We start from the raw sequence: 12173 nt of genomic DNA, 5'->3' as shown, positions 1-12173 counted from the left end.
GAAGACGACCAAGGAGGACGCAAATCATAAAAAAGCGAGACTGGAATTTGCCAAAATGCATATTGACAAGCCACAAAGCTTCTAGGAGAATGTCCTTTGGACAGATGAGACAAAACTGGAGCTTTTTGGCAAGTCCCATCAGCTCTATGTTCACAGACGCAAAAATGAAGCATACAAAGAAAAGAACACTGTACCTAATGTGAAACATGGAGGAGGCTCGGTTATGTTCTGGGGCTGCTTTGCTGCATCTGGCACAGGGTGTCTTGAATCTGTGCAGGGTACAATGAAATCTCAAGACTATCAAGGCATTCTGGAGCGAAATGTGCTGCCCAGTGTCAGAAAGCTTCGTCTCAGTTTGCAGGTCATGGGTCCTCAACAGGATAATGACCCAAAACACAGCTAAAAACACCCAAGAATGACTAAGAACAAAACATTGGACTATTCTGAAGTGGCCTTCTATGAGCCCTGATCTAAATCCTATTGAACATCTGTGGAAGGAGCTGAAACATGCAGTCTGGAGAAGGCACCCTTCAAACCTGAGACAGCTGGAGCAGTTTGCTCAAGAGGAGTGGGCCAAAATACCTGTCGACAGGTGCAGAAGTCTCATTGAGAGTTACAGAAATCGCTTGATTGCAGTGATTGCCTCAAAAGGTTGTGCAACAAAATATTAAGTTAAGGGTACCATCATTTTTGTCCAGGCCAGTTTCATTAGTTTGTTTTTTAAAATGATTCTGTTGAACCACAATTCAAAAGCAATGTCTGATTTTCATTAGTTAATTTTCAGTAACTTTTTATTTATTATTACTTTTGTCAGTTTGAAGTTATTTCAGTGACCATTGTGGGTTTTTCTTCCTTTAACGGAAGGGTACCAATAATTTTGTCCACGTCTGTATTTGATCATCGTTTATTTAGATTATATTGAATGATTACTTATTAGTTAGTAGTCTAACTGAATTATTTATCGTGCAAGCAACATTTTTTCTTCTTCTTGGATTAAAACTTTACTCACTTGTGTTATGTTAGTTAATTGTTTCTAATCTTTTTTTTCCCTACACCAATAACGCAAAACTCAGCACTGTCTATATATACAATATTATTTATATTTAATACACTTGAATAAGTTCGTTAGTCACTGTCCTGAGTTCAAACCTTTCTGAGCTACAGAAAAGAAACAAAAGTGGAAGTGATTATGTTGATAATGACAGATGTTAGCATTGGATAGCAAGTGGTCCTGAATGTTTGAACCGTAAAAACTAAATAAACTGAGAGCAATCCTCAATCTGGAGCGATATATTCAACTAAGTTTATGTTCTTAACTGGTGTGTACACCAGAGAAGGTAAAGTCCTTCAGGTTTAGCTTAAACTCACATGCACTGAGATTTGAGATTTATACCTTTGTTCACATGTAGATAGGCAGTATGAACGTTAACAAACCAAATACATCATTGCAATGAAGTAAAATCCTAACTTAAGGGGTAACTTCTGTATTTTTCAGCCCTATTTTTCCATGTTTTTATGTCTACGTGACTAATGGGGAAATGGGTTCAGTATTGAGGGATAACGCTGTAACCAGCAGCCACTAAACGGGCTGCAATGTAATCCAATCGGGCAATTCCTCAGCATCAATGTACGTTCACTAAAAGTGCTTGTTTTTGCCACTGACAGGCTCAGATTGTTATTATAAGTGTCTGACAACATTATGGAAGGAGGAGGTGGCGTGTTACTGGAAGACAACGTTGGAAATGTTAAAGAGAGAGTTGAAGAGAGGAGTGGCAGTGTTGACAGAGTTTGTTGTGTTGGAGTAAAGAAAAGCATGCTTAGTGTTATCTAAAAGATTTTCAATGTCATGGCTGAATATTTAGATGATTTCGACAATGTGGGTGATGTCTTTGAATTCGATGGCTGCCTGTATTTATTTGAGCCAGAGTATACGGATATTTCAGCCCAGTCACACAGCAGTTCCTGAAATAGTCACGAAATTGAATGTATTGATTCGTGGACACAAATTCCCCTTTTTTTTCGTGATGGTCAGAATGAAATCCATTCTTATGTAATCCATATAATTGTGAACCAGGAAGTATAGAGAGCGCTGAACACAGGGTGGGTGTGTCAAAAATCTCAGGACTTTTACCCAGTAAACCAGTGTTTGTGTCCCGTGGGAAACCACAAGTCAAAGTAGATTTATTTATCATGTAATATCCATACTAAAGTTACGCCACTTCCGACGTTATTTTAACCCAAACCACGATCTTTTCCTAAACCTAACCAAGTTGTTTTATTTTTAAATCACTGGAGCTGAAATTTACATGTGCGTCACGTGTTGCTGGACATTCGTAGGAAAATGCACGAAATATTGTTGAAAGTCGTGGTGAGCGTCACGAAAAAAAAAGGCAAATTCGCATCTATGTGCACGAACCAAAAGATTCAATTTTGTGATTATTTCAAGAAACGATGTGAGACTGTGTGCGATATTTCACAACAAGACTTCTCCTTGAGCGAGACACAATAACAAACAGAGCGGATCAAGCGAAAAACATTTTATTTCTCTATAGGGTCCTCTCCATAATGCTGTCAGATACTTAGAATAACAATCAGAGCCTGTCAGTGGCAAAAACAAGCACTTTTAGTGGACGTAAATGACGGGCGTTGCCCTGAGTGATTACATTACAACCCATTTAGCAGATGCCTCTGCTGCGCTCTTCCTCAATACTGGATCAATTTAAAAAATTGTTGTCATTATTAGTCACTTAGACACATGGGAAAGAAAACATGGGAAAATAAGGTCCAGGTTATAAAATACTGAAGTTACCATTTAACACTTTTTTGAGTGAGTAAGTTATACATACAGTCCCTTAATTGTATGGTCAACTGTCTCTGATCCCAGTCTGCAGTGTTCATTGTTGCTCTGGGTTTGAATGCATGTTTCACTGGGGGTATGTTAAAGCTAAAGCAAGGTGTTAAGTTTCTCTTTAACTCTGGTTTGGACCACAAAGTAAAAAAATAAACTATGTGCATTAAATAAGCAAATGTAAAAATCTCAGGTTTGGAAATTTGTCAAGTTTGCTGGATCATTGCAGGCCTGCAGAAACAATTTAGTGATACAACAACAACATTCCTTTTCTCAGACATGCAGAGTGTTGCGGATCACGGTTACCTGACAGAGGACTCTGGGTGAGGGGAGCCTGTCGTCTTAGCGCCCGTTTGAACTGCGCCACGCCCAGAACGACATTCCTCAGCTTCATCCACAGGAAGTATCCTCCTCTGGTGCTGGAGGGCCACGTGCTCTCCAACACCGCCTGGACACCAGGAGGAGAGAGACAGCAGAGGGACTGTGAGGTGGTGTGGTTTTAATTCAAATATATATATATATGAATGTTACTTCCTGTTTCAAATACCTTGCACCATGAAATGTTCCTATATTCAACTACTAACTAAATCACTGAACATGAAGAGTCTGAATATATATTGCGAGAATATTGTGTGAAGCTCCAACTTCATTCATTCACTTTCAACTCAACCTTTTTGAAGTGAGTGAACTAAAACTGACCCAATCTCTGATCCATATAAAAATCAGTTTGAATGAATTTTTCATCAAAGGCATTAAGTGCAGCGGCGTTAGCTCCACAGTCACTCTCAACATCAGAAAAGGAAAAGGAAAGACTCTGCAGCTGTTGCTGGCCAAGTCACGTTCGACAGTCTCTGTCTGCTCCTAAAATACACTTCAGAAGCCCCCTGAGAAAATACACCAGTATGCCACTGAGCAGAACGGGGTTTATTACTTTGGCTGCTCCTGTGTGAAGGTTCTCAGGATTTGGTCAGGTGAAAAGAGGCTGCCCTTCTGCAGATGTTACCAGGGATGCTAAGACAACTAAAGCACAGTGATATCGCCACAGAGTTTGAGAGATGACTGGAAGTGCAGTATTTTTTTTTTCTCCTATAATAGTCAATGCGCTGCATTACTTTCTTGCTGAGAATTAGATAAGAAGGTTGATACCACTCTCATATCTGTCCATTAAATATGAAGCTACAGCCAGGATGTGGTTACCTTATCTTAGATTAAAGACTGGAAATGGGGGGAAACAGCTAGCCTGACTCTGTGCAAAACGAAATCTCTTGTTTCATCTGCATAAAAACTAAATGTAAAACATCAAGTTCTGGTTGTTACGTGGGGTTCATATGCTCTCTTCAAAGCCACCAGACTCCTTTGACAAAAACAGTAATTTTACCTCGCAAAACACAGGGGTTGCTGGTCTACCGCTGCCTCGATCGGTTAGTTAGTTTGTGTTACTGTGTGACTTTGGTGAATCCAAACCAACCCTTTAAAACACCAAAGTTACATATAACACAAACAAACAAACCAATAGAGGCAGCTGTAGACCAGGAAGTCCCGTGTTCTGCGAGGTGAAATATTTTTGTCAAAGGAGTTTGGTGGCTTTGAAGAGAGCATAGATAAGGGCTTTAGTTCCCAGTGCGAGAGAGCTGTCTGACAGCAAGGTAAAGCGGTGAAAATATTCTAATTATAGTGTACACTTAAACTGATATTAATTTTCTTAGGTGGGCATTTCTTTTAGGTGGCCTGTCGACCGCCATCTCCTGTAGATAATATACTGAGTATGGATAAGTACCCCCTACAGCCTCACCTCAAAACCTCCTTGCTATCCCTTTAAAACATTATATGTTGTTTGTTAATCCAAACAAAAAACTAAGATACGAACATAATAATAATACAAAAAAATACAATAACAACAAACAGTTGTGGTTTGACAGGGAGTGGCAAACTGAAACTATTTATCTGGACAGAGACAGGCTCTAGTGGTTTTCCCTTGCTAAACTAGGCTCATCATCTGCTGGTTCTAGCTTTATATTTAGCGTTTTTTATACAGATTAAACAAACGAGATATAATGTGTTAATTATTATCACATCCAGATGAAGTTATACAATTAATAGTATTATTATAATGTTTTTAATAAATAATAAATAATAAATTCATTATTATAAACAAGGAACAGGCACATACAGTATATTAAAAATGCAAATGACACAGCTGAGGACTTTGGCATGGACATCCTTTTAACCTGTGTTAAAGTGAACACCAAAAACATTCAGTCCCATGATTTAATGAATAGATAAGCTCTCATGCACACAGATAAAACCTCTTCCCTCCACCTTCTCTTCCTTGGACTACAAAGACCCAAAGAACCATGAAAGGAGGAAAAAAACCTGTAACTGTGGAGTGCAGCAGCAGAGGATACTGTTTGTGTCAGTGGAGGAATCGGCCAGCTTGTGCCTCCAAGCTCTCCATTTTCTAAGGCCAAATAAGATCCTTTGAGGCGTAACAACACAACGGAGTAACCTTTACAGCGGCCTTGTCTCCCGACAGCCTCCTCCCACATCAGGCAATTTGCTTTGTTGCTCCCTGGGTCGCCAGATCAGGGACAGGCTGCGATGATAACAGAGCCATGATTCATCCTGACACCTGGGGATGATCGCACACGGTGGTGTACAACCTTCGGGGGTGGGGGGGTTGGCTGCAAATGTCACCACTGTTTCGTTTTATCTGCAAGCCGAGTGTCTGCAGAGACGTTACTGTGATAAAGTACCAGCCAGAGAGGGGCAACTGAGCACAGTAGTGCAATAATTTGGACGCATTTATTTATGCATCTATTGTGAATCATGAATAAACAATCAACATCGAGGCTGCAATCAGTCTGCTCTATAATATATCCCGCCGTTTTCTGAGGTATTTTTATTCCAGGCATGGCTTCACTTTCTACTGCTTAAATCAATTGGAAATTCCACAAGTTTCTGTAGCAAAGAACGTGTATTGCTAAGAAGAGAAAGTCAATTATATTTTCCATTGCAACACTAGCGCCCAGCAGTAGAACTACGCCTCCGCAATTTGGGGTTGTAATCGAGTCGACTACCATAATGACGCTAGTGACACATCTGCCTACAAAGTGCCGTACAATAGTAAAACAAAATTATTTCTATTCTTTTGTAATCATTTTAATGTCTCTACCGAAATGTCCTGTGTTGAACAATAAAAATATTGTAAATATGCATATTATTATAACTATTTACTTACTCACTTATTTATTTATTAAACTTTTTTGCCCGGCTGCTTCCCAGAGGAGCATAAAGTGAGCGATGGACATAAATGGAAGTTAGAAAAATCCAGCGAACAGATTTTGAGAGCAATCTCAAAATTTTTCATGTCAAGGATCCAAAATGGAGTCCAACAGACCACAGACCATGGAGGTAGAAGAGGGTCCAACAGACCACAGACCATGGAGGTAGAAGAGGCTCCAACAGACCACAGACCATGGAGGTAGAAGAGGCTCCAACAGACCACAGACCATGGAGGTAGAAGAGGCTCCAACAGACCACAGACCATGGAGGTAAAAGAGGCTCCAACAGACCACAGACCATGGAGGTAGAAGAAAGACCAACAGACCACAGACCATGGATGTAGAAGAGGGTCCAACAGACCACAGACCACGGAGGTAGAAGAGGCTCCAACAGACCGAAGACCATGGAGGTAGAAGAAAGACCAACAGACCACAGACCATGGAGGTAGAAGAGGCTCCAACAGACCACAGACCATGGAGGTAGAAGAAAGGCCAACAGACCACAGACCATGGAGGTAGAAGAGGCTCCAACAGACCACAGACCATGGAGGTAGAAGAAAGACCAACAGACCACAGACCATGGATGTAGAAGAGGGTCCAACAGACCACAGACCATGGAGGTAGAAGAGGCTCCAACAGACCACAGACCATGGAGGTAGAAGAAAGACCAACAGACCACAGACCATGGATGTAGAAGAGGGTCCAACAGACCACAGACCATGGAGGTAGAAGAGGCTCCAACAGACCGAAGACCATGGAGGTAGAAGAAAGACCAACAGACCACAGACCATGGAGGTAGAAGAGGCTCCAACAGACCACAGACCATGGAGGTAGAAGAAAGGCCAACAGACCACAGACCATGGATGTAGAAGAGGGTCCAGTAGACCACAGACCATGGAGGTAGAAGAGGGTCCAACAGACCACAGACCATGGATGTAGAAGAGAGTCCAACAGACCACAGACCATGGATGTAGAAGAGGGTCCAGTAGACCACAGAACATGGATGTAGAAGAGGGTCCAGTAGACCACAGACCATGGATGTAGAAGAGGGTCCAGTAGACCACAGACCATAAAGGTAGAAGAGAGTCCAACAGACCACAGACCATGGATGTAGAAGAGGGTCCAGTAGACCACAGACCATGGATGTAGAAGAGAGTCCAACAGACCACAGACCATGGATGTAGAAGAGGGTCCAACAGACCACAGACCATGGATGTAGAAGAGGGTCCAGTAGACCACAGACCATGGATGTAGAAGAGAGTCCAACAGACCACAGACCATGGATGTAGAAGAGGGTCCAGCAGACCACAGACCATGGATGTAGAAGAGAGTCCAACAGACCACAGACCATGGATGTAGAAGAGGGTCCAACAGACCACAGACCATGGATGTAGAAGAGGGTCCAGTAGACCACAGACCATGGATGTAGAAGAGAGTCCAACAGACCACAGACCATGGATGTAGAAGAGGGTCCAGTAGACCACAGACCATGGATGTAGAAGAGGGTCCAATAGACCACAGACCATGGATGTAGAAGAGGGTCCAACAGACCACAGACCATGGATGTAGAAGAGGGTCCAGTAGACCACAGACCATGGATGTAGAAGAGGGTCCAGTAGACCACAGAACATGGATGTAGAAGAGGGTCCAGTAGACCACAGACCATGGACGTAGAAGAGGGTCCAACAGACCATAGACCATGGGTGTAGAAGAGTGTCCAATAGACCACAGACCATGGATGTAGAAGAGGGTCCCGTAGACCACAGAACATGGATGTAGAAGAGGGTCCAGTAGACCACAGACCATGGACGTAGAAGAGGGTCCAACAGACCATAGACCATGGATGTAGAAGAGTGTCCAATAGACCACAGACCATGGATGTAGAAGAGGGTCCAATAGACCACAGACCATGGAGGTAGAAGAGGGTCTAACAGACCACAGACCATGGATGTAGAAGAGAGTCCAACAGACCACAGACCATGGATGTAGAAGAGGGTCCAACAGACCACAGACCATGGATGTAGAAGAGGGTCCAGTAGACCACAGACCATGGATGTAGAAGAGAGTCCAACAGACCACAGACCATGGATGTAGAAGAGGGTCCAGTAGACCACAGAACATGGATGTAGAAGAGGGTCCAGTAGACCACAGACCATGGACGTAGAAGAGGGTCCAACAGACCATAGACCATGGGTGTAGAAGAGTGTCCAATAGACCACAGACCATGGATGTAGAAGAGGGTCCCGTAGACCACAGAACATGGATGTAGAAGAGGGTCCAGTAGACCACAGACCATGGACGTAGAAGAGGGTCCAACAGACCATAGACCATGGATGTAGAAGAGTGTCCAATAGACCACAGACCATGGATGTAGAAGAGGGTCCAGTAGACCACAGACCATGGATGTACAAGAGGGTCCAATAGACCACAGACCATGGATGTAGAAGAGGGTCCAATAGATCACAGACCATGGAGGTAGAAGAGGGTCCAGTAGACCACAGACCATGGATGTAGAAGAGTGTCCAATAGACCACAGACCATGGATGTAGAAGAGGGTCCAGTAGACCACAGACCATGGATGTAGAAGAGGGTCCAATAGACCACAGACCATGGATGTAGAAGAGGGTCCAGTAGACCACAGACCATGGATATAAAGGAGGGTCCAATAGACCACAGATCATGGATGTAGAAGAGGGTCCAATAGACCACAGACCATGGATGTAGAAGAGGGTCCAATAGACCACAGACCATGGTTGTAGAAGAGGTTGGGTCCTGGTCTTTTGCTCTGCGTGTTAGTAAATAGCCAACAACAGCATTAAACTCTGTTGATGTCATGCTACTAGTCATACTAGCTACTGGCCGATAGCCGGTTGTTTGGGAACAGAAACGCTAATATATCCACCACGGTACAGGCTGATAGTACCATCATTTTTGTCCAGGCCAGTTTCATTTGTTTGTTTTTTAAAATGATTCTGTTGAACCACAATTCAAAAGCAATGTCTGATTTTCATTAATTAATTTTCAGTACATTTTTATTTATTATTACTTTTGTCAGTTTCAAGTTATTTCAATGACCATTGTGGGTTTTTCTTTCTTTAACGGAAGGGTACCAACAATTTTGTCCACGTGTGTATTTATATTAGTAACACACTGCACTGGGTTGGTATTGGTGAGCTGCTGCAAGCTTTATCCATCTTACAGCATACAGACCACTGCTGAGACGCTCCAAGCCAGCTCAAAAGACCATCAGAATCTCTCCTGAAGGAGACACCTCAGCCCTGCAGGACTGCTTGAGAGAACGGACTGGAACATGTTCAGGGAGGCAGCTACCTATGGCCAGCAAGTGTAACGAGTGTAGAGGAATACACTGACTCTGTGACTGGATACATAGAGGATGTCACTGTAGTGAAGCCTATGAACACACGGGCCAACCAGAAGCCGTGGCTGACGGCGGAGCTACGTGCCCTGCTGAGATCACGGAACACTGCTTTCAGATCCGGGGACGGAGTGGCTCTCAGGTCGGCGAGGGTGGAGCTCTCCCGTGCCTTCAGGAAAGCAAAACGTCAATATGCACAGAAGATTCAAAACCACTTCTGTAATACCAATGACACCGGGCGTATGTGGCAGGGCATCCAGGCCTTAACGGACTATAAGATCACATCACAGGTCCGTGACAATGACATCCACCTCCCTGACACATTAAATGGCTTCTATGCACATTTTGAAGCCCAAAACAACATGCCAGCATGTAAGAACCCCCAGCCCCCCGAGGAGCAGGCACTGCGTCTCAACGCTGCTGACGTGATCAGGACCCTATCTAGAGTCAACCCACGGAAAGCTGCAGGCCCAGACAACATACCCGGGCGGGTGCTCAGAGACTGTGCTTGCCAGCTGGCAGATGTCCTCACGGACATCTTTAACATCTCTCTGAGCCAGGCTGTTGTCCCGGCTGGCTTTAAAAAGACCACCATCATACCAGTGCCTAAGAAGCCCACTGTGATGAGTCTCAATGACTACCGCCCCGTGGCATTGACTCCCATCATAATGAAGTGCTTCGAGAGGCTGGTCATGAGACACATAAAATCTTCCCTCCCCACCTCTCTGGACCCTCTCAAGTTTGCATACCGCCCCAACCGCTCCACCGACGATGCTATTTCACAAACCCTGCACTCAGCCCTATCTCACCTGGACACTGGGGGCACTTGTGTTAGAATGATGTTCATTGATTTCAGTTCAGCATTCAACACCATCATCCCCCAGAAGCTGATTGGAAAACTTTCCCTGCTGGGGCTCAACACCTTTCTGACACAGAGACCACAGACTGTACGGAGAGGCAGCAGAACATCAGGTACCATCACGCTGGGCACAGGTTCCCCCCAGGGCTGCGTGCTCAGTCCACTGCTGTTCACACTGCTGACCCACGACTGTGCTGCCAAGTCCATATCCAACCACATCATTAAGTTTGCTGATGACACGACGGTAGTGGGCCTTATCAGCAACACCTTACAGAGAGGAAGTGGAGCAACTGGTGAGCTGGTGCAAGGACAACAGCATATCTCTTAATGTCGAAAAAACTAAAGAGATGGTTGTGGACTTCAGGAGCAGGCCCGCTGACCACTCTCCACTGCTCATCAGTGGTTCCACAGTAGAGAGGGTCAAGAGCACCAAGTTTCTTGGTGTGCACATCTCCGACGACCTCACCTGGCACATGAACACCAGCTCTGTAGCCAAGAAGGCACAGCGACGCCTCCACTTCCTGTGGAGAATGAAGAGAGGCAGCCTACCACCGCCCATCCTCACCACCTTCTACACAGGCACTGTGGAAAGCGTCCTCACCAGCTGTATCACTGTGTGGTTTGGGAACTGCAAAGCAGCGGAACGCAAGTCCCTTCAACGCATAGTGAGGACAGCTGAGAAGATTATAGGGGTTTCTCTCCCCTCCATCCAGGACATCTTCCAGAGGCGCTGTGTAAGCAGAACCTCTTCCATTGTAAAGGACCCCTCACACCCCTCACAGACTGTTTACACCTCTGCCATCAGGCAGCAGGTTTCGCAGCATCAGAACCACCACTGCTAGGTTCATCACAACCGCCACTGCTAGGTTCATCACAACCACCACTGCTAGGTTTCCTCACAACCGCCACTGCTAGGTTCATCACAACCACCACTGCTAGGTTCATCACAACCGCCACTGCTAGGTTCATCACAACCGCCACTGCTAGGTTCATCACAACCACCACTGCTATGTTCATCAGAACCACCACTGCTAGGTTCATCACAACCGCCACTGCTAGGTTCATCACAACCGCCACTGCTAGGTTCATCACAACCGCCACTGCTATGTTCATCAGAACCACCACTGCTAAGTTCATCACAACCGCCACTGCTAGGTTCATCAGATCCAACACTGAACTCAGTTAAACTCTAAACACTCCAGTGGGCCCACACACACTCACACGCACGCAAAATAAGAAAAGTAGCAGGCCTGTACGTTGCTCGGGTGCGGTGCGGCCATCAAAATCATTATCCTCAGCGAACAAAGACGTGAAAAGTCCAACTTACAGTTTGAAGTCTTCCTTGAAGAAACAGTTCGTAGTTCTGGAAAAACAGTTCAGGTCTGAGAGATGAATCCAATGGCAGTGGAAACGAAATCCCCGCCACGAAGCAGACAAACAGTCCTCCTCACGAAGCGAGCAACCGTCTTCTTCACGAAGCGAGCAACCGTCCTCCTCACGAAGCGAGCAATCGTCCTCCTCACGAAGCAAGCAATCGTCCTCCTCACGAAGCGAGCAACAGTCCTCTTCACGTAGCGAGCAACAGTCCTCATCACATAGCGAGCAACAGTCCTCTTCACGTAGCGAGCAACAGTCCTCTTCACGTAGCGAGCAACAGTCCTCTTCACATAGCAAACAACAGTCTTTTCCAGTTAGCCATGCCTTCCTCTTGGTTAGCAACTTACTGACTTTAGCATAGCAGCGACACAGCTCACACCAAACATTCGACTTAATCCACTGTGATACAAGCAAAACAGTGCGATAGTCCAC

At 44.8% G+C, this 12173-nt stretch overlaps 1 protein-coding gene across 1 annotated transcript in view; it reads right to left on the bottom strand.

Annotated features, from left to right (window-relative positions):
• LOC119501348 (C-myc promoter-binding protein-like) overlaps positions 1 to 12173 on the bottom strand; it is a 155326-nt gene that overhangs the window by 34958 nt on the left and 108195 nt on the right. The window contains 1 exon segment of the mRNA XM_037791674.1: positions 3155 to 3296. Coding sequence (XP_037647602.1) covers positions 3155 to 3296 — 142 coding nt within the window.

Source organism: Sebastes umbrosus, chromosome 2 (genome assembly GCF_015220745.1).
Source record: "Sebastes umbrosus isolate fSebUmb1 chromosome 2, fSebUmb1.pri, whole genome shotgun sequence".
Lineage (NCBI taxonomy): Eukaryota > Metazoa > Chordata > Actinopteri > Perciformes > Sebastidae > Sebastes > Sebastes umbrosus.
The sequence above is the reverse complement of the archived record's forward strand: the minus strand, read 5'-3'. Positions and strand labels throughout refer to the sequence as shown.